Source organism: Pleuronectes platessa, chromosome 16 (assembly GCF_947347685.1).
Source record: "Pleuronectes platessa chromosome 16, fPlePla1.1, whole genome shotgun sequence".
Lineage (NCBI taxonomy): Eukaryota > Metazoa > Chordata > Actinopteri > Pleuronectiformes > Pleuronectidae > Pleuronectes > Pleuronectes platessa.
The window spans coordinates 23,421,337-23,444,192 of NC_070641.1; the positions used below are offsets into that span (position 1 = coordinate 23,421,337).

At 47.1% G+C, this 22,856-nt stretch overlaps 2 protein-coding genes across 2 annotated transcripts in view; one reads left to right on the forward strand and one right to left on the reverse strand.

The window, feature by feature from the left end:
• LOC128458675 (phosphoribosyl pyrophosphate synthase-associated protein 2) overlaps window positions 1-3,696 on the forward strand; it is a 5,989-nt gene extending 2,293 nt beyond the window's left edge. The window contains exons 3-11 of the mRNA XM_053443597.1: window positions 407-459; window positions 723-789; window positions 875-1,047; window positions 1,127-1,242; window positions 1,464-1,519; window positions 1,690-1,838; window positions 1,969-2,039; window positions 2,175-2,321; window positions 2,405-3,696. Coding sequence (XP_053299572.1) covers window positions 407-459; window positions 723-789; window positions 875-1,047; window positions 1,127-1,242; window positions 1,464-1,519; window positions 1,690-1,838; window positions 1,969-2,039; window positions 2,175-2,321; window positions 2,405-2,563 — 991 coding nt within the window. The 3' untranslated portion in view covers window positions 2,564-3,696. The remainder of the gene's footprint in view (window positions 1-406; window positions 460-722; window positions 790-874; window positions 1,048-1,126; window positions 1,243-1,463; window positions 1,520-1,689; window positions 1,839-1,968; window positions 2,040-2,174; window positions 2,322-2,404) is intronic.
• A 2,215-nt stretch (window positions 3,697-5,911) lies between these two features.
• On the reverse strand, window positions 5,912-21,676 carry LOC128458674 (neurabin-2). Its single transcript, XM_053443596.1, has 15 exons — window positions 21,498-21,676; window positions 18,165-18,552; window positions 17,636-17,844; window positions 17,141-17,545; window positions 16,343-17,023; window positions 10,907-11,039; window positions 10,370-10,490; window positions 9,971-10,075; window positions 9,576-9,711; window positions 8,985-9,128; window positions 8,840-8,893; window positions 8,535-8,666; window positions 8,242-8,339; window positions 8,032-8,128; window positions 5,912-7,510 (listed from the first exon to the last, which is right to left on the reverse strand). Exons 2-15 carry the CDS (start codon window positions 18,475-18,477, stop codon window positions 7,454-7,456), a joined length of 2,685 nt encoding a protein of 894 aa, XP_053299571.1. The 5' UTR covers window positions 18,478-18,552; window positions 21,498-21,676; the 3' UTR covers window positions 5,912-7,453.
• Window positions 21,677-22,856: the final 1,180 nt, after the last annotated feature.

The following is a 22,856-nucleotide window of genomic DNA, read 5'->3' on the forward strand; positions in this document are numbered from 1 at the left end:
ACAAGGACAGAGAGGCTGTGCATGTTTATTAAACAAATATTCAGCCGCGCTTATCACACACTGAACTCCAGGCTCTGTCTGCACGGGTGTGAGAAAATGGAAAGAGCAAAACACAGCACGTTAATATAACTTTCAATAAAGGAAGGGAAGAATAAATACAACAAATCAATCTGTGTATATACAACACAGTGTACATTTATTTAGAGTTTAAACGATCTCCTGTCTGAAGTAATAGCAACAGACTGAACTCAACTGTTTAACTTGCAGCATCAACATTTATTTCTGTTTTAAATCAAAGTTCTCTCTCTCTCTCTCTCTTCCCCTCGATGTCTCTCTCACTCTCTCTTCTTCCCCTCGATCTCTCTCTCTCTCTCTCTCTCTCTCTCTCTCTCTCTCTCTCTCTCAGGCGGTTAGGGGTGGAGCTTGGGAAGGTGCAGGTGTACCAGGAAGCCAACAGAGGTGAGATGATGTCCCACAAGGATCAAGTTCTTACTCACGTGTTCATATTATACTTGTATGAATCCTTTATGGAATCTCACTGAGATCAAGTTTTCAAACCTTCAACCAACTCGGCATGTTTCACTTTGAAATTATATTTGACATGTTAACAGGACAGTTTCTTCAGATACCTTCTTAATGTAATATGAGTATGGTTTTGCTCCGGTGCAGATTTTGTTTACTTGTGGAAATGTTTTAGCTGTCGTCTCCTTCTGCTTCTATAGAAACACGGGTTCAGATCCAGGAGTCGGTGCGAGGCAAAGACGTGTTTGTGATCCAGACCGTGTCCAAGTAAGACGTTTCCCCAGTTCTCCTCTGAATCGTCTTCTGTCCCATGTTCTGTTGACACCTTCTCTCCCTGCCTCTGCCGGAGCAGGGACGTGAACACCACCATCATGGAGCTGCTGATCATGGTGTACGCCTGCAGGACGTCCTGCGCCAGAAGCATCACGGGAGTCCTCCCCTACTTCCCCTACAGCAAGCAGTGTAAGATGAGGAAGAGGGGCTCCATCGTCTCCAAGCTCATGGCCTCTATGATGTGTAAAGCTGGTGAGTGGGAGACAACAGTGTGTGTCCATCGCATGTGGAAATGTGTGTTGTCTGTTAAACGTGAATTCTGTTGGTGTAGGTCTCACCCACCTGATCACCATGGACCTGCATCAGAAAGAGATTCAGGGCTTCTTTGAAATCCCAGTGGACAATCTGAGAGCGTCGCCCTTCCTGCTGCAGTACATTCAGGAGGAGGTAGAGACACACAACTTGCTGCACAACACAACTTCCACAATATAACTGTTTTCTTACCATTTACCTCTGTTGGGAGAAACACGACTTTAAAAGTCACTGTACATTTCCCTCTCGGTAACTTCCTGCTGTGTGATATTTAGGTTTTCAAAGAGCACCTAACCAACGTGTTTGTGCACATATCTGACCCTTCGTGTGTGTGTCTGTTTTCCACGAACATCCAGATCCCTGACTACAGAAATGCTGTGATTGTGGCCAAATCCCCGTCTTCTGCCAAAAGGTCGGTTCTCTGCACACGTTGATCTTATGAAATCATCCTCAATCATTTCATCTGTTGTTCCCTCTTCCACCAGACTGAGATAATTGTCCCTGATGCACGGTCTCCTCTTCTCAAAGGAGCTCAGTACGTTTGTATTGACACTCATTGTATTTCCACCTCTCTGTGATCAGGGCTCAGTCATTTGCAGAGCGACTGCGTCTGGGTCTGGTTGTGATCCACGGTGAAGCTCAGGATGCAGAGTCCGACCAGGTGGACGGGCGACACTCTCCTCCCACCGTCAAGTCCACCGGAGCCATTCACCCCAGCATGGACATACCATGTAATGCACACACACACACACACACACACACACACAAGCCCAAAGTAAACAGACTCCCACAGGTTACTCAGTCGACACAGATCAGTACTAAACGAGACTAACATGATGTTTGTGTTCTTCTTGTCTCCAGTGTTGATCCCTAAAGAGAAACCTCCCATCACCGTGGTCGGGGATGTAGGAGGACGCATCGCCATCATCGTGGTGAGAGCGCATCCACCTTCAGTCTGTGAAAACCCCCCCGATAGACACATGAACAACCATCACTGAGTAGCACTGTACTTCACTTATAGCCACACGTGTTGATTGGTGTTTGAGACGGCTCTGTTGTTCCTGCAGGATGACATCATCGATGACGTGGGCAGCTTCGTGGCGGCGGCCGACACGCTGAAGGAACGAGGAGCGTACAAGATCTACGTGATGGCCACGCACGGCATCCTCTCCTCCGACGCCCCCAGGTTCATCGAGGAGTCTGTGATCGACGAGGCGAGTTTCACCTCCACCAGAGTCCAGGTTCGTCTTCATCGTCTTCATCGTCTTCTCGTCTCATGATGTCCTTTCTTCTCCAGGTGGTGGTGACCAACACGATTCCCCACGAGCTCCAGAAGCTCCAGTGTCCCAAAATCAAAACTGTCGACATCAGCATCATCCTGTCAGAGGCCATCCGCCGCATCCACAACGGAGAGTCCATGTCCTACCTGTTCCGCAACATAGGAGTGGACGACTGAACAACACACACAGACACACAGACACACACACACACACACACACACACACACACACACACACTCCCATTTGCCTTTATGACGTCTCCAGATTTACCGATGAATGATAAACACATCCACACATGAGTTCCAGTGCCCTGATTGTATCATAGTGTACAAACACAAAGTCCTCTGAGTGCAGCTCGACACAGAAGACGACTGAAGACACATGTGAAGCTTGAGTCTGAGCTCAGCTGCTGATTGGTTCCTCGGTTCTGGTGGAACTCACACTGGACTCCTGCCTGTCTGCGTGACGACTGCTGCCAAACACATTTCAGTTTTTTACTCTGGTCTTTCTGAGTAGGTCTACTACCTCTGTTTAGTCACTTCTCCACCTCCTCTGCCCCCCCCACCCCTTCAATATGTTCCCATTATTGCTGAAGTTTGTGATGAACATGATATTTGTTGGGATTGAATGTCTCATAGAAGCCAGTGAAGGAGATTGTGCTGAGTGCCAGCGCCTCCTACAGGACGGTGGACACACGGGTCTTTATCACGCCCAACGTTACTAATTAATAGCAGCTAATTAACTTGTGTGTATCCGAGTGCACGTTTGAACCTGAACCTCAGTTTGTGTACTTTTTTTTAAAGTTGTGTGTGAATGTGCTACTAACACAATTAGTTCAGACTCATTAGCTGAACGTGTGTGTTGTTACCAAAGCGCTTAAATGCTAATCTAGTGTCAAATCTCCCGATTGCTAAAGTTGAACTGGAATTAATTTAGGAACTATTTTCTCATTCTAGTGAATTGACTGTTACAACAGTGCATCTGTGAAATATATATATATACATATGAGTCATCCATATAACAATGTGTGCCATCGCTTTCAGCTTCACCTCTGTATTTATTAGACCATGTCACAGATGAACAGATTCTTCAAACCTTCAGCTTCTCTCTCCAGCTGCTCCTCAGATCCTTTCAAACATGTTACACTTGAAGAAAAATCACAAACTGCAGAAGAGAATCGAACCCTTTCCCCCGAGGAGCAGAGACCTGACACAAGCAGGTCTTTGTCCCGCTTCCAGACGTGTTCCAAAAAATGTTTTGTATTTATTTTTAGCACTTAATCTGAATAAATATGATCTATGAAAGAAAAGATCCGTGTGTTGTGGAGCTTGTTTTTTAATTTGTGATGAAGTAAGATGACATAAAAAAACTACTGGACAGATTCCCATAGTGGGTCGAGAACATTTTCCCATTCACACCAGTGAGGTGAACCACAAATGGACTCTTGCATCAAGTTTCCTCTTGTTCAACATGTTTATTTTATTAATGCTGACAGACAGACGGGTACTGGTTCAGACACACAGGGCGGAGAATCTGTTTCCAACTCGCAGCTCCTTCAGGTTTCAGATGAGATGGACTTTGTGTATTTGATCTAATAAAATGATGCAAATGCAAAAATTCTAACAAACAATATTCATTAAAAAAACATTCCAAGTTTCCTTTAGTGATTTTCTGCATTTTGAAACGTTCTCCAAGTTTTCCAGGTTATTAAATGTTGTTGTGTTACACGTCACATGACTCTATACTAGGTGCTTGTCACTGTTCTACTGGCTCTGAAGTGCTTAGACTGGTCACCAGTGGTCACAGGTCAGAACCAGCGTCCTGCCCAGTTCGTCTTCCACTCTGAGCTTCAACCAGGAGAAAAGAACCAATCACCTCGATGCACCTCTGACCAGGAGGCTCATCAACACCAGTGGAACCCGGGGGACAGGCGACTCACGACAATCATTATCCTTAACCCTTAAGCAAGGCACTAAACCCTCTCACTTCGAAAAGACAGCTCCCAGAATGCAAAGCAAGGTAAAGAGTGGAGTTTAATAAATAATGAAAACATGAGGTGGGGACATGTCACAGGCGTCGAGCCGTCTTCAGTCTGTAGCAGTGAACTGCTGCAGTGCTACAATCTGTCAGTCGTCTGTCTGTGATCACCGGCAGAGGAACCTGGAGGACACACGGACATGCAGAGAAAGACGTGAACCTCCTCGTCACCTGGATTCAGGTCTGGTACAAACCGTCTGCTCAGAGAATCGATTCAGTCTCCAGGCTCGAGGTCTTCGAGCATTTCAAATTACACAATGTTAATTTATTTCAATAACATGATCTGCTGTCAGCATACTCTGCAGTTATTTTGTGTTTGCAGGATGTTCAGGTGTTAGGTTTCGACCGGGGCAGAGTTTAGAGGAAGTTAACAGCTCTGATCTTTGAGGTTGAGGCTAAAAAAGCAGGAAATGATGACGATCAGCAGGTTTCATGTTCACCGTGTTCTCCTTCAGCATGAAGACATTACACAAACAATACAAACAGAGGTCCACTGGAATGTTCATGAACAGAAAAGTACTGGAGTCATTCACATCTGTGTCCCGTCAACATGTCTACTGAACTCCACGGCCGTAGATCTCGTGATATTTCAGTTTGGACCGAGTCACAAGCTCGACAAATAACTCACACTGTGAAATATCATGTAAGTTACACACACTGTCGGACTAGGCACCATTTACCATCAACACACAACTGGGAACCTCATCAACCACTGGATAAAATATATAAACTACTGTCACCACAGAAGCACAACTCGACCCCTACTGGTCCATCTTCCATCCTCTTGTTGGGAAACTGGATCCATTGAGACAATCTGAATAATTTTAAACAACTTTCTGTCTGTTGTGGTTTTTAAATTCATCCGATTCATCTGATCAGAGAGAAATCTGTGTACACTCAACGTGAGGAACAATTTAGAATCTACAACACTTTTACATTTTATTATTGAGTGGGTTGCACAAAATAAATTTGATCTAGATCTTAAAAATATACGTGAAGTTCAGTGTAGATATTTCTTTTAGTTGATTGTACTCATTGTTTTTTCAATAATTTTAAATATATGTAGGGTTCAATAATCACGTTTAACTCAGTGGAACATGTGACAGTTACAAAGGGTCAGGATCTACTGTACTCTCTACTCTCTATGTCATTTATGTACAAATACTGATTGCTAGTGTCAAATATTTTCTTTAATACTTTCTTTCATGACAATTGAATTTGATGCTTCCGGCCGTTAGGATGAAATATCACAGATAAATACATGTTCTGTGTAACCAGATCAAATATTGTAATAATATTCTAGTTGATTTACGTCAGCTACTGATCGTCTGCATTTCAACGTCATTTCAACTTTATGAATAAGGGAAAATATACTTTTGACATTTGCCAATGTCTGAATATTAAAATTGAAATACCACAAAATGTTTAGCTGCAAAATATGATATAATATTTGACTGTCAGACTGGATGTGGTGTGATGGCAAAAACTTGATTTCACTTGACTTGTTTATTTTAAGGTTCAAAATAATTCAAGCGTCCAATGTCCACAAATACCTGGTTGCTATTATGAGTTAATATGAGTATTAATTCATTTCAGTAATATTAGTAAAAGGAAACAGAAACACTAATGTTTGAGGTCGTGGAGACAACACTGACAATATCTATCATAATGACATTTCATTGTGTTTCCTGCAGCATATTAAAGTGAAAAAGAGAGAATACTGTTAATTATATTGTTATCAGAAGTCTGATGATCAATATCTGACTCAGAAACACTATTGGTTAGGAACATTTGGCCCCGCCCACTTACGTTTACCTCAACCAATGAGAGTTGTTCTGCCTCGGTAAACGTTTGAACCATTGACTCGGAGAAGTTCTCTGACTGTGGGAGTTCAGTGGAGGTTCTCCGTGGACCCTGGAGCCTGAGCTCAGAGCAACAGACCCAACGTCTTCTGGCTGTTGAAGGAGAAAGTGATGTTTTCCTGCAACATCTCAGGAATGAGGTCCACGTCGAGGGTGGAGCTCAGGACGCTGGAGTGCATGTGAACCCACAGAGAAACAACAGCTAATATACAGAAGCTCTAGAAGCACAGATAAGACTATTCACACCCTGTTGGCCCCCTGGTGGATAGAAAGAGATGAAACGCACTGAACCTTCTGCAACGTGCTCATTCGCTCACAGCTCCGCCTCACACCCGATGAATTGCTTTAGCCGTTTAAACACTTTTAAATACACGTGTAGAATATGTACAAACAGAACGCCACCAGTTCACAGTCCTGCCTGATTCCTTCCATCGCTCCCAGAGAAATAGAAAAACAAAGTTCTGTCACTTCCCAGTTCAGAAACCCATCGGTGGTTCTGCTCCCCAGTTCCCTCGTTGGTGGCTTTTTCCTTTTTAAAGAGTTTTCATCGTGGTTCATCCCGACCACAGAGGCTCCGCTCCAGGGTTAGAGTTTTTAAAAATGAGGGGGGTCACTTCTCCTCGCAGTTATGAAACAACACTCGTGTCCTCTTCAGGAGAATCTTCAGTCCGGTTCCCAGGACACAGGAAGTCACGCGACCTTTGACCTCTTCCCCCTTCCATCCTCTTCTTCTCCTTCACGTGCTCTCCCGCTGTATAAAGCACTTTGTGACAAGCCTGGTTATTAAAAGCGCTTTTTTAAAAATAAATTGAACTGGAGCCCGGTGAGATGAAGGTGAAAAAAAGCAAATCATCCACAAGTGAAGTACAAGCTGCTGAATGTGGTTTTCTGTGTTGATGGTCAAGCCGGTCGCCAGGTGGACACACAAGGAGGATTGTGGGTAATACTGATGGTGCGTTCGGGGATTGGTTACTGACAGATGAGAAGCTGCGTCACCCTCCTCATCCTCTCTTACAGTTGTCGTCCTTTAATGTGAACGCCCCCCCCCCCCCTGTGGTTCCCTGTCTGTGCAGTAAATGGTTGATTGGAATGAAATACAGTCCCGGTGGGGATGAAGGCAGAGACCCTCCTCTTCCTCACAGGGAGGAGGCAGCGAGCAGCAGCAGCTTAGGAGGTTTGGGGCGGCGTCTTCAGAGCGTCCACTTTGGTCTCCAAGTCTGAAATCTGAAACAGCAACAAAGTGGAGGATGAGTCAAAATATTCAACTTTGCAGATCTTGCTAAAATATCAATATTAATAGATGAGGAATGTTTATTTTCCCACTGTGATGCCAGGACTGAGAGATACTCCATCTACTATCTGCCAGTGACTTAAAAATCTTCATCTGGTCGTGTTTTAATAATAATAATAATATTAATAATAACAAAAAGACAATGATCTGATAGATGTGGACGAAAACTATATTGAACATGTTTTAAATGAGCTCCTGCAGAGGAACTGCAGCGTACGGAGGAGGAAGAGGAGGAAGAGGAGGAAGAGGAGGAAGAGGAGGAAGAGGACGTCACTGCCAAGAGTGAAGAGGCACCGTTAAAACGAGAAGTGATGAAGCCTCAGAAACTCCACAAGCCAGCGTTCAGGTTATTAAAACGATTTTTAAAAGACTACTGCAGTATTTATGATCCAGAGAGACACCAGATCAGGATCAGAGTTAAAAACATGTAAATAAAATAAAGATTAAATTTGACCTTGTCCTGCAGGTTGTCCGTCTCTTCTTTGTGCGTCACCTCGCTCTCTTCTTCTGCCCGACGCTGAGCTGTCTCCTTCTTCAGGTGCTCGATCTCCCTGCAACACACACACACAGACACACACAGACACACACAGACACACCCAGACACACACTTGAGTTTTGGTTTCATTCACACTTCTCAAAGTGTTATTGTTTTGTCCGTCCGTACTTCTGCTGGTACTCTTTGATCAGCCTCTTGGCTTTGCTGTACTTCCTCTCGAGGGTTTGGTACTGAGACTGGGTTTCCTTTAGGTGTTCATCCACTGCCTGGGAACACACAAACACACACAAACACACACACACAAACACACACGGTCAGTGAAAGTAAACAATTCATTTATTTAGATTTCCTAATGATTCTGTTTTGTCTGATGAAACATTTATTAGTTGTGCTTTTCCAAACCAAACTCTTCCATGAAGCTTCCACTCAGGAGTCACCTCCTTCCCTCTCTAACAAGTTACCTTGCACAGGGACTGAGCCTCCATCCAGTAGCCCTCCAGCTTCTCCATCCTCTCTTTGCTGTCCCGGATGTTTTGCTCCAGCTGAGCTCGCTCCATCCGCCAACGCAGCTTGTCCTGCTCCGCGTGAGCCAGCTGGAGGAGAGGGGGAGTCAGCGTGGGAGGGAGGGGGAGGTGCGTGGGAGGGAGGGGGAGGTGCGTGGGAGGCAGAGCGAGTGTTAAGTCATCGTTCAGCCACAAAAAGAACTGACGTCATGCTCGTGCACATTCTCCTCTGCAAGAGAAGCTGCATGTTTGAGGGTTCTTACCTTCCTCTTCAGCAGCTGGAGCTCCGCCTGCGTTACTGCATGTTTAATCTGGAGCTGTGGACGGGGATAACAAGTCGTGGCCACGAGTTATGAATCTGTTCCTTAATGACAAAACCTGGCAAAATATATGTACTCATATTTATACCTCCTTGAACTTGTGGGCCAGCTTCTCGGGGTCCATGTCCTCAGGAGACATCATGTCCTGGTTCTCCGCCAGGTCGAAAACCTCGATGGAGTTTGGAAACACTGGACTCATCTCCTCCTCCTCGTCTGTGGCGTATTCACCCGTCTGCAGAGAGACGAGGGGACAAGCACAATGAGTCTGTGCAGTACTTTGTAAATGTGAAGTTTGTATAAGAATGATTTGTGCATTGTGTATTTGCTTTCCTGAGTGGCAGAGATCAAGTAGAAAATCTAAGAAATCAAGGAAGCGGCTCCATCTCACAGTAGTTTGTGTCTTTGTGTCAAACACTCAGCTGACATGTACACACATGAGAGTATTTCTACAATTAAAGTACAACTCTGTGAGAAAATCCTTTACAATCAACAATTTCTGATTTAGGTTTCCTCTCTCACAGTCTGTTACCCTCTCTGACCACAAGATGGAGAAGCTGGACCAGGTTTGAAGCTTCAGGCCACGTGGTGACATACAGACGACATTTTGTTACACACACACACACACACACACTGAGTTTTGTGCGAATGGTGTTGTGTGTATGTCCAACTTGTGGTGTACCTCTTCATCCTCGTCCATGTACTGTTTGTATCTCTGCTCCATCATGTCCCTCTGCCACCTCTCCTGCTCCAGAGTCTGCTGGATGAGCTGAGCCACCTCGCTCTGCTCGCCCGGCTTCTCCCGGCCAATCACAAACCTGGAAAACAACCAACACACACCGGTGACAGACCTGAAAACATCCGATGTCCATCGTGCAGGTTAAAGAACTCAACACAATCAACACAGAGCAGCCGTGAACCTCAAAATAATGTTGTTTTGCTCAAAATGCATTTAACTCAAAAGCAGCTTCCACACCTGTATAAATACGTGTGTGTGTGTGTGTGTGTGTGTGTGTGTGTGTGTGTGTGTGTGTGTGTGTGTGTGTGTGTGTGTGTGTGTGTGTGTGTGTGACAGACCTGACGGTGCCGGTGGTGTTGCGGAGCACGGAGGCAGCGAAGGTCTGAGTGACGCCGACCAGGCTGGTTCCATCGACCTCCACGATCAGGTCGTTCACCAAGATCCTTCACCAGGGAAAACACACACACGTGGTTATTTTCTATGACCCACACATGGTGATGAACATGACAATCACACACAAGGAGGATCCTCACATGTGACTCTGAGGGTTATTGACTGTGAATAAAGTTTCTCTGGTACTTTGACTCTTGTTGATGGTGAAGATCAGAGGATGAGGAGACAAACTGGGAGTGTGTAGCTGTGTGTGTCACCAGAGGAAGATGTGTGTGTGTGTGTGTGTGTGTGTGTGTGTGTGTGTGTGTGTGTGTGTGTGTGTGTGTGTGTGTGTGTGTGTGTACCTGTTGTCCCTCTGTGCGGCTCCGCCCTCTGTCACCGTCTTGACGAAGATCCCCAGTTTCTCCAGTCCCATGTCGGCTCCTGCTCCCATTCCTATGATACTGATGCCCAGGCCGTCGCTGTCTGAGACACACACAGACACACACAGACACACAACATGGATATCAAACATCAACATATTCATCTGTGTTTAGATATACACTGTTTTACATCTGATGTGCATTCATTTGAACTTTATTCATAATGCAACCCTGCTCAAACCAATAAATAAGCTGCTGATCACTCGTCAGTATTGTGGCTGTTGTGCTTAAGAGCAGCTGTCATGGAGGGTTGCTGGTTCAAATCCACGGCCTCCTCGCTGCTAATTAGGCTAATCTGCGCTAAATTCAATCCCATCAAGGGATTATGGAGCCGAGGCAGACGCCCTGTCAGTGGGTGTGTGTGTGCTTTTCATAAGAGGCTTGACTGAGTGACACTCAGATTGTTAAAGTGTGTGTGTGTGTGTGTGTGTGTGTGTGTGTGTGTGTGTGTGTCAGTACCTTTCTCCAGCTCAACAGGAAATAGATCCAGCTTCTCGACTCTCTTCTCCAGCTCGTACTCGGCCGAGGCGGCCATCGGATCCACGTCATCGTTACGTCGGTCGTAGTCCTCGTTGGAGTAGGTGGTGAAGACCTGAAGACAGGGCAAAGGTCAAAGGTCAAAGGTGCAAAGCTCCTGAGGATGTCCAGGACCTGCTTCTCTATTCACTGTAGAGCCCTCAGAAGGTTCCCTGAGGAGTTCCTTCATGAAGGTCTCACAAAGAAAACAAATTAAATATTGATTTTACATTATTCCTTCCATATTTTAAATCTTAGGTGTTAAACATGAGAACAGATTGTTTCAGTCACAACCTATTTCATGAAGTTCCAACAACAACAACGACAGTAACACGCACTTCCCATGTTTTAAAATGACATCACATGTCCTCAGCCGTGTGAGAGCTCCATCACCAGCTCCACTCAGCTTCACTTTGAAAACTCCTCCATCAGCTGCTCTGCTCCATCAGAGAGAAGGAACACAAGCTCCTCAACCGACTGGGTTCAAACATGTCGGCCTCTCGAGTTGTTTCACTGGACGGGTCACGTGCATCTTGCTTGAACCTCAGAATTCAGACTGGAACCTTCAGGTTGGTGGACGACCCTCTTTACCCCCCGAGCCACAGCTCTGTGCATGTTACATAAACACGAACCGTGGTGCAGGATATAAACACAACATGTCCCTGCTGCTCTTATGAGACAGATTCACTGAGGACACTTCCTTCCATCCTTTCTCCTGCTCTATCTGCCCCCCCGCCCCCCCCCCGCTCTAGAAGGTCAGCTGCCTGTCGCCCCGCTGACCATCTCTGATCACATGACCCGTTTCCTTGAACACCACAGGCTTGCCCAGTGTGACTTTGGCACAGGAACCGATTTGCTCCCAGTCCCTGTCTGGAAGATATGCTAATATGTGATAGCATGTGTGTGTGTGTGTGTGTGTGTGTGTGTATGTGTGTGTATGTGAGAGACAGATATACAGACAGAGCCAGAGGCTGTAATGTGTAGGAGGTGCTTGTTACAGTCTTATTTATATTCCCCTCAAAGTTACAGGCACACACAGACACACACACACAGATACACACACACACACACACACACACACACACACACACGGTCGGGGGGAGTGATTGTTAAACTCCTTCCTGTTGTCATATTTCCTTCCTGTTGAGTAACTTTAAAGCGTGTGTGTGTGTGTGTGTCGCAGTCGAAGCTCTGTGTGTTGCATCGGCACCAATGAAAGTGAATTACTTATGAGCTGCTCCTGTTATTTACATTTAAAAATATCAATGAATCATAATTATTCTCAGGTAATTTGTAAAGTTAGATGAAGCATCTTTTTCCATGATTTCTATGTTCAGACTGAATCTAGAAATGTGTTGAGCTGTGTTGAACTTGCTGCTGGGTCTTGTTCAGTCGGTCGGTGCAGCAGTGAGTTACAGAGAAGAGGGCGGGATTCAAACCAGGAACCTTCTTGCGGTGAGGTGATAATCACTGCTCCACCGTGCCGCCCTTAGTTCAAACAGCTTTTCGAGATTTGCTCATTTTAAAAAGGAGGTGAAACGTCAGGAGCACTTCTCTGTGTGTTGGTGCAGTAAAGTTCTTCATTATAGAAAATAACTTCATCATAATGGATCTGAAATAAACGCTGACTGGTTATTGAGATCCAGGGTCAGCAGGTCGGGCCAGTTTGAAGCTGTCGATGTTCATCACTTCAGTCACATGGTCTTTTTCCACTTTTACTGCAACAATAATGTGCATTTTATTTTGGCGGGGGGCAGCTGGGCTCATGTGACGCTCTAGAACGAATCAGTGCGAGTTTGAAACAGACTGTCCCTTAACTATAAATAAATAAAACTTCTCTATAGACATGATTTAAATGAATAAATTGATTTGAGTGTCACTAAATGAACTTTTCATACCGAGCGTGACTCTTTCCCTAAAGGCTCCGTGAAGCATATATAACATGAAGAGAAGAAATAACTGTTTATTGACTCACATGAGCAGGACAGGGACTTTAATGTCTTCTCCTCCCCCCCCCCAAACCAGGACGCCCGAGTGGACTGGATCCAAACAGAAGACACAATAACCCTCAGGGCTCGGACCTGATGCTGCCTCCTAAAATTGACAGCCACTGGATAATCTGGCCAATCAGGAGCCAGCTGGAGGGAAGCCAGGCCCCAGCAGCAGAAGCTGAGCGGCCGATCAGAACTGCTGTTGTGCGTTTGTTCCTGCAGGTTGTGAGTCTACTGGAGGCCTCAGTGAATCACAACCAATCACACACATCCAACAGAACTCCGATCATCAGGCTGACAGACGCAGTTTGGGATCAGGAGTCGTTTCTAGTTTTGATTGTTAGACACAACTTTGAGTTTTGGACTTTTGATAACACAAAGCTACTTTGATAATATCAGCCGATAGACGGAGGTGTGCGTTGAATATGTTGTGTAATGTTCGTACAAACTCACTGTAGGAAACATTATGAGAACAACAGGAAGATGTTCTAGCATGAGGCTCATTGCTGGACGTGCACGTTGTTCAGCTTCTCTATGTTGTGTATTTCTAGAGTTTGGAGTCACACACAGTTTCCATGCAAGCGTCTGTAGCTGTGTCTGTTTCAGGCCACGTCTGGATTTGACCTCTTCTTTGAATTCAGATGATATTTTCACATTGAGGTGGAGGTAACGTTTCTTCTGAAGGTGACAACCCAGTGAGGCCCTTGGACTCAGGAGCTGAGATTCACTGTGACTCACACCAACAGGCAGGACTCAGGACTCAAGGAGGTTCAAATACAACATGTATACATCGGATCATATATCTGCTGGAGACGTCTTTGGGCGTTGGCGCTCGTCTGGGTTAGAATTTGGCCGAGCTGAGGAAGCAGCAGAGGAAAGATTCTCACGACTCGACATCTGGTTCAACCGTCGTAGAAATCCACACGTGTTCAGATAACTGAGGTCAAACTGTCACAAAGGCTGATTCCAATGTTTCTGTTGACATCTCCTGAACTCTGCTTGGCATCCGCTCGGTGTGCACACTGCTCCGGAGCATTAGAGGCGTCTGTGATGTCTGTGATGTCTGTTGTCCCAGCTCTCAGTTCAATTCTGCAAATCCCTGCTATTACTTTTCACCACTGTTGCCTCTGGTCTGTAGCCCGGCTCCTTCTGCAACTGACAGTCGAGTACTTCCTGTTTACACCGGCCCAGTGGTCATGTGATGTGTTTACAGGCGTGTGGATATGAACAAGATAAAAACTGACACGGAGCCGAAGCACCTGATTGGCTGGAGATTGTTGGACGCAGCGTTTGTCGTGTGAAATCAGTTTTCTTCAAACTGTTCAGTCTGGATCAGGTGCATCACATAAATACACACACCAGGGGGGGGGGGGGGGGGGCTCCATCAAACAAAGGTCTGCTCTGTGATTCTTGTGACTCCCGTGTGTGTGTGTGTGTGTGTGTGTGTGTGTGTATGTGTGTGTGTGTTCTTTTTTCCCCCAGAGAAAACAAACACACCCTGCCACATTCCAACCACCTGACAGAGGTACACTTGTACTACACAACTGAGTGTGTGTGTGTGTGTGAGCTGAAGACAGATGTATCAGGTTCTCCACAGCCGGTGATCAATCCATGATCATCTCTGTGTGTTCGTCCTGAACCGTCATGTCAGCTCCTCAACAGCTTCAGGTCGGAGGTCATGAAGGGACTCGTGACGTTAACGCAGCAATGAGCAACCGGTGTTGACGCTGAGCGGCAGACATGTCGGGACAGAGCGGCTGTTGACGGTCGCTCTGTTCCCTGCAGCAGAACACGCCTCTGAACATGCAACACCAGCTCCTGGTCTCAGGGCCTCGTTCACTCCACATGACGCCGCGCTGGAAGCTCAACCCATGATCCATATGAATATGAATTCACTGTGATGTGCATGAAGACCGTTCCAACACGTGGATACAGACTCTTCTGCCACACCTGTGTATTCACTCCAGTCCAGACCTGTTCAGTTTATGACATCACAGCTTCAAGCAACAACAAACAGAACTGCTTCTTTAACATCGAGGCTCAATCCTTACTTTGTCGTCCACACAACGGCTAACACACCTGAAAACACACATCACATGACCACTCACTGACAACACTTTATTATCAAGGTTAATTCCCAGAATAACGCAGACTGGAGATGCCGGGGATCGAACCTGTGACCCTCTGGTTAATGGACGGCCCTCTCTATTTTAGACATGTTCCACCACTAGCAGCAGCGTGAGAGAGGTCCCTGGTGAAAGTGGGTCGGGCTTCTGGGTGAGACCGAGGTTCAGTGTGGAACCTGTGAAGTGAATCTCAGTGTGTGTGTGGCACGGTGCTCGTTGAGAGGAGCCGGTGAAGACGAGGAAGATGAAGAAGTGAAGGAGGCGGCGGCAGGAAGTGAGATCCGACTTCAGAGCAGAAATCAGCAGAATCCTTCTGACTCAAACATCCAGAGACAGATTCGCTATCTTCTCTTTAACTTCAATTACTACGACTTCTCTGAACGTAGCACCGGTCACACAACACATACACACACTGATGATAACCCCCCCCCCCCCCCCCCCCCCCCCCCCCCATCAGGTGGTGTGGCCGTACAGCTGCAGCAGTTACCCTCAGTGGGTCGGCCTCAGATCCACTCTGAGCTGCACTGTGGCCACAGAGGTCGGTGGTTAAAAGTCTCAAGGTTCAAGAAAACAAGAAGAATTCAGTTTCGACCTCACGTTTGGCCTCGCTCCACCACGTACACGAGCGGACATGACGGGTGTGATCCCCACTGTCTGTCACCACACACACACACACACACACACACACAGACACACACAGCTGTAAGACGCTCTACACTGCTCTATCGCTGCGTGTTGAGACGTGTTTCACGATCCACTGGGTTCAACCAGCTGACTGCTGCAGTGAGGGGGTGTGCAGGAGAAACCAGCCACACAGTATAAAGAGAGCTTCTTCTAAACACACACACACACACACACAAACACACACACACACAGCGAGCTACAGTCAGCAGGATTCACTGTGTCGAAACTGAAGAGCCCCCCCCCCCTCCCTCCATCAACACTTAGCGTGCGAGCTGTTAGAGAAGGAGGAAGTCAGCGAAGCTTCTCAGTCATTTCCGTCTATTCTGTCACAGTCTAGTTTCTCTGTGGAGAGTTGAACACGTCCTCATGAGAAGCTTCACCAGCGTCGAGTTTGAGTTGAACTAACTAAAGGAACAGATCATTAAAGCTTCATTAACTGATTTGACTCGGCAGCAGTGAAACTCTGATGTATCAACAAATCTATATCTATAGTGTTCTATAGTCTCTGAGGTCACGTCTTCATCCTGCAGGGAGCAATGATATCTCAGGAAATGCATTGTAGAGATCAGAGAACTCACCTTGATTGGCTGAACGCTAAATTGAATCTTCCTATTGGATGGAGGCGGCTCCTCTTCCTCGGGGAGGCCTGCAATCTCAGAACAACTGGACTCGGGCTGATACGGCTCCTCGTCTTCCTCGTCCTCATCGTCCAGTTGGCTCCCCCCAGAGTCCTCCTCCCCAAGTCCGCTGTACGCACTGATATCCACCAGATCCCCCTCCGAGTAGTCCTCCTTCCTCGAGCCATCATCGTCGTTCTCCTCCTCTTCCTCCTCCTCTTCCTCCTCCTCACCCCTCCTCTCAAAGTCCGCTCCTTGCTCCTTCGAGGAGGGAGAAGAACCTGGAGGCTCTTTTTCTCCATTTTCCAACGAGGCGTGAACCTCGGCCTGCACCAGCCGGGCTCCGGCCTCGGACCCCCCGCTGGGCCCGTCCAGATCCTCCGCTGGTGGCTCCCGGTCCGGAGCAGGCGCCGTACTGGAGCCCCTGGCTTCAGTCCCTGCTGGCTGCGCCTCCACGCCTGGCTGGGCCTCTGAGGAGGAAGAGGAGGAGGCGACAGCCGCTGAGGAGGAGGAGGTGGAGGAGAGCTGATCTCCTGCCTGTCTGGACCCATCCTTCTCCTCGCTGGTCACCACTCCTTCTGATCGCTCTGCCCCCCCCGCCCTCTCCTCGGGGGCCTCCTTACCAGGAGGCAACGACTTTACCTGAGAGAGAGAGAGAGAGAGAGAGAGAATCAGCTCACAGCCTTTGATTTATGCAAATTAACCAACTTCCTTTTCTGATTTCCTGCATTTTTTTAAGGTAAACACATCCCCCCCCACCTTCCTGCCGACAGCCTCTCCTCTTGCTGGAGGTTTGGGCTTCGGGGCCAGGGCAGGAGCAGACCGACGCTGGGGGGGGGTGGGGTCGCTTAGCGGCTCGACCTTCTCGAACACGGCACTGAGCTGGCTTACGGTGGGGCTGACGGCGTCACCGGGCCCGACTGAGGCGGCAGCAGCAGGAATACTAGATGGAGGTGGAGCGGGAGCAGGAGCAGGAGGTGGAGGTGGAGGTGGAGTGGGAGGTGGAGGTGGAGGAGGAGCTGGAGCGGAGGGAGGGGGGTCGTCAAGTCGGTCCAGAGCCTCAGTGGAGCCGTTGAAGCGAGCCACCACATCGAGCCGGCTGCCCTGGAAGCCCGAAGCCCGCTCCTTCTTCAGCAGGATCCGGTTGGTGGCCGCCTGCTTCTCCTGGAGGAAACACAAAGACTCAGGTTCTGACTTCAGGCCGACAAGTAAGTACACAAACATTTAACACAACAAACACAGACCCCTTCTGACCTGTAGAGTGCGCTGCTCGAAGATCCTCCTGGTCTCCTGCAGTTTGGTGAAGCCCACGGAGGAGCTCTCGCCCTCCCCACCTGGTCTGTGGTCGAACCGGTTGACCTTCTCCGAGACCGTGCCTCCGAGTTTGAGCAGCGCGCTGTGGTCCACGTTCTCGTTGAGGCTGGAGGCGCGTGGCAGAGACAGCTTCACCGCCTGGTCTGCACCTGAGAGGGGGAGGGCACAAAGGGTTGCTGGTGTGATTCCGGTTGCTTCTAACACTTGTGCTGACACGGTACAGATCAAGAGGAGAAGAGCTGAAGCCGGAGCGCAGGAGATCTGAGCACAAGCAGGAGGTCTGAGAGCAGGGTTTGGAATCAGAGCATCACTAAACCTGAAGGTGAAATGAATACGTCCTGCTCTCAGACTGAAAGTTTGGAACTGGATTCAGATGACGGCAGTGAAATTAAGTTGGTAGAGCTTCAAGCAAATAGTTACTGATCAAGTTCTACTCCTCCTAACACGGTTTGTTTTCAAAGCTCCGTACCGATCAGTTTGGCTCCTTCCTCCTCGTCTCCAGGCGACTGCATCTGCATGAACATGTTCTTGATGCGGTGGACGTTGGATCCATATCTCCGGCCTCTCCCGGTCGGGCGAGGCAAGGGGGCGGGCTTTGAGGCCGGGTCGGAGCCCCCCCCGTTGGCGGCGTTGTTGAGGTGGTCGGTGGCCTTCTTCAGGGCCGCCAGCCCCGCCTCGTAGGCGTTGCGATGGGGTGAGGGACTCCGCAGGTTCGAGCTCCCGCTGCCCCCAGCGGACGCCCCGTTGCCCCCCGTGGCCGACGGGCGCTCAGTCTTCATCATGATTGGTTGGATCAGATGCCTCCTGATGAACGGGACGAGGAAGACAGCATCCTGGAGCTGCTTGACGGTCGCCTCCTGAACCACACACACAGATTTAATCATTAATAAATCATTTTCTATGATAACTAATCAATAACAGATCCTGGTCAAACTGCCCGTCTCTTTGGAAACAACAAATATGAAGTCTTGATATAATATGATCCAACTGCTTTAAAAGGATATATGAAAATAAATGGTTTTATCACAGGAGACAGCGGCGGACACACTGTGTGATTCCTGTGAGAATTCACAGCTGAGGTGTGAAGACGACTGCTGTCCTTCAACTTACATTAACACAATTACACAACATGTAGCTCGACACTCTGCGACACAAACACAGTCGGAATACGTTGGTTCCTCCAGTTTGAATAAGACAAATACTAAAGACTGATTCTCCACTGCCCTGCACTGCATGATGTCGTCATTAATTACTGCTGGTGCTGATCCTTATCAACTGGACCAATCAGAAGCTGCTCAACACAACGTTGCTCCAAACAGACTGGTACACAACAGAGAATCTGTCAATAGACAATCCTCCATCGGGGGGGATCGAGTGGAGCGAGGACGTTCAACCTTCACGTCAACATGGACCATGTTACACACCATACAACTGTTGTGATGTGGCACAGTTTTATAAAATCTTTAAAACCTAAACTATAAAATAAAAGCATAAAAGCAGGTTTTTCTAACGTGGGTAAATACGCAAAAAAAAGGCGATTGAATCCATTCACATCGCAGATATAAACCAGATGTAATCAGGTTTTTAACCAATAGAAAAGAGGCTTTGTCAACGAGGCTCAACTTCAAACAGCAGCTGAGAAATTTCCCCTAATGTTGGAGAAACGTGTTTGAGACAATCTGTCAGAAAACAGTCAGAAAAGACTTTTGTTGTTTAAATTAATCCCAAATCAACGGTTTGTCTCTGACTTTCTAAAAACCTGCTCCAACAGGACGAATGGAACTCGCTGGTGTCGGTGTCATTAGCTACAAACACAAACATGCCTCCGAGCTGAAGGAGGAGGAAACAAGTCGGATCATGTTTGTGTTTATCTGGTAACACACGTTCATTACTTCCATGGAAACGTCAACACACTGGATGTTTTCTGATTTGAATTTGAACAGCACATGCTGCAAGGCATCCTGGGTAACGTAGGAAAGGTCGAACCAGTTCCTGCCTGGCCCCCACGCTGACTCCAGATGGCACCACTGACCACGGGAGGACAGACGCACAAACACACACATACACACACACACTGCAGCCGCTGTACGTCTTGTGACATTGTCTTGCCAAATAGTCGATCATCACACAATGGTCATGGGAACAGACGCCTAAAGAATCTCTCTCACACAGACACACACACACACACTACAATCTGAAATAAAAACATCACAACACAACTGCACCAACCATCTTCATCCTCACCTCAAGCACTTGTGTTGTTGTCTAATTTCTAACATCAAGATATGTGTTTTCATTACACAGTATCCACAAAAAAACTTCTAGTACTTCTAAAAACCAAACGGAGCTCATAGTACTTTGTCCTAAACAACTCAAGCTCAAAGGAAATAACTTTGTGTTTATGTACAAACGGTTTATAACATTTCTATACAAACCACTACAGTGGAAATGTATATAAAGTATATCCTCAGCATTTATTATCTTATTTTGGATCCTGCTGCCTCCCTCACACTGAGCTGCCTGCTGCTGTAACAACCTGGTGTGTGGATCAATAAAGTTTGATCTGATAAACAAGTGTGTAGCTTTCTCACACCTGCAGGGAAACATCACCGGAACCATCCTGTGTCAGAAAGAGGCTGAGAAACTGGTTTCATGACGTGTGAGGATGTGTGACATGACCCTCATCACACAAGTCACACTGAGGACTTACAACCAATCACATAGGTCTTTGTGTCTTTGTGTGTGTGTGTGTGTGTGTGTGTGTGTGTGTGTGTGTGTGTGTGTGGTCAGCACGTGACCCGCTGCAGCTCCACATGCACTGTGTTCATATGCTGGGTGATAATAATCCCTCATGGCTGCAGCATCTCCTGCGTCACTGCTCCGAAGAGGAAACATTATAACAACGACTGCATCTGTTCACATGCACAATCCCTGCATCTGTGCACGCTGCTGGCCGGGCCTCGTGCAAAGGTCCACACACACACACACACACACAGAGACAGAGAGACACACACTGAGGCTGCTGCTGCTGGCGAGAGAGAGGCTTTGTTGGCATATCCTCCATATGCTGCCTTCTCCAGACCCCCATCCAAAAACAGCCTTTTTTTGGAGGGTAATGTTTTTCTAGCGTATATATTCAAAAATAACATCACATTTAACACCTATTGTGAGTCGTTGTGTTGTGGTGAATCATTCGGCGCGTATATTATACATGAAGTATTGTTTACTACATTAAAAGGCCCATGTGTTTGTGTGGTTCGCGTGTTGTCCCAGCATTAGCCCAACGTCACAATACACTTGAGCTGAGCGCTGTGCTCGCAGGGATTATTGGATTTTAATTTGAATGAAGCTAAATCTGATTAATAATTAATGAGCCGAATTATATAAAAGACCCAGAGGAATGCGAAGCGCTACGAATCTACGGCCTTGGACGTGTTTACTTCTGCGGGGAAGCCCGGGGATCTAAAACCGCCGGATTTACGATGGGGTTCTGCATGGCGTTCTTTCCGGAGACGAGCGGGCGGTTATCGGGTGTTTTTGTCCCGGCTCCGGTGGATCGTGTCGGTCACATCCAGCTCAAACTGCCGGTAACAGCGACCAGCCGGAGCGGCCCGTGCTGGTAGCTGTTACCGGCAGGTTCGGGACCCGCAGGCCGGCGGATGGTTCGCCAGGCCCCGCTGCTGCTGCTGCCGCGCCGCGTCGCTTCCTGGAGCCTCACACACACGGACACATTGAACCAGAGGAGCCGGAGAAGAGCCCGGAGGGGCCGGGGCTCACTGCGGCCTCTGCCCGTCTCTCCTACCTTGTGTCGCGGGTTGGAAACAGTCCGGTGTCCGTTAGGATCCGAGGTGGAGACGCTCCATTGTCCTGCAGCTGCTGATTCCTCCTCCAGAGGGAGAACACACACTGAGTCTCTGCTCCTCCCTCATCGGCTCTCATCCCTCCCTCTTCCTCTCCTCCTCCTCCTCCTCCTGTTCCTCTCTCATCCTCTGTTTTCCTCCATCCCTCCTCTTCTCCTCCTCATCTCCTCCTCTTCTGCTTCTGTCACTTCTTATAGTCTTTAACCTTTTTTAAACAGTCTGAGAAAACTTTGTGTTCATCCTTCCTGGTTTATCTGCACTGGAGATTTTTACAGTCATGAATATAATTTGCTTTATTACGTTTTATATATAAGTTTGAATGATTTACTGCTGTTATCTTCTTCGTATACTAGTGCAGCGCTCTTTATAAACAAACCGAAGCTACATAAGAGTTGTTCTATGTTTTATAATTTATTTCATTTCATTTCACTTTGAGGTATGTTTATTTTTGCACGACATCTCAACCCAGAGAATATTTATTTGTTTGAAATAATTTATTAAATATACATTTCTTTCTTGTATGGTTGATATTTATCAGATCCTCATTCATCGCTTCACCCACTGGGTGAACTCTCTCTCTCTCTTTCCCTGATCCTCTGTCTCAAGGTGTTCGTGTCAGGGGCCTTTCAGGGTCTCACGTGGAGATTAGGCGACCTCTGCTGGCCAGGCCAGGTAAAAGCAAATGTGCAAGTGATGCAGCTTTTTATTTTACTGTAACAAATAATCTTAAATATTAATAACCATCCATGAACTGAACCACTTTGAGGGTCGAGTCAGGAGCTGAACCCAGCTGACGTTGGGCGAGAGGTGGACAACAATAACAACAATAACAACAACTTTGATTTGTTATTAAAGCTTCAAGTTTCCTGAGTTCGCTCAACAATTAGAAAACGAGAATTTAAGTAATATAGAAAATAACGGTGGAAATGTCTTCACTAGTTTAACCGTCAGTTTTATATCTTTATTCCAGATCCATCGATCCTCCACAGGGAAAATACAGTGCGACCTCTGACCTGGTTGTGAAGCTGTAGTAGGGAGATGTGGACAGTAGAGGGCGGTAGAGGTTCAAGCAGACAATATACTGTGTTTGTTTCACTGAAGCAAACCTGTTGACATATTTGCTATAGTATTTTTTTTCAGTACAACATATACGCTTGTTAAATATGATCTCAAATTTTAAAATGTTGAAAGCAAATCTTGTTTTTCTCTTGTGTCATAATAATCCTGAGCTGTGAGCGTTTAAAGCTTCTTCTCTGTGCGTGTGTTTGTCATGAAAACAACATTTACTGATTAACGTTGTG

Coding starts and splice junctions, on each gene's coding strand:
- LOC128458674 (XM_053443596.1), bottom strand. CDS start 18,477: ATGATGAAGACTGAGCGCCCGTCGGCCACGGGGGGCAACGGGGCGTCC. Junction 17,024..17,140: donor GAGAGGCTGTCGGCAGGAAG/GTGGGGGGGGAT, acceptor TCTCTCTCTCAG/GTAAAGTCGTTGCCTCCTGG. Junction 8,667..8,839: donor TCCAGCTGCTGAAGAGGAAG/GTAAGAACCCTC, acceptor CCTCTCCTCCAG/CTGGCTCACGCGGAGCAGGA.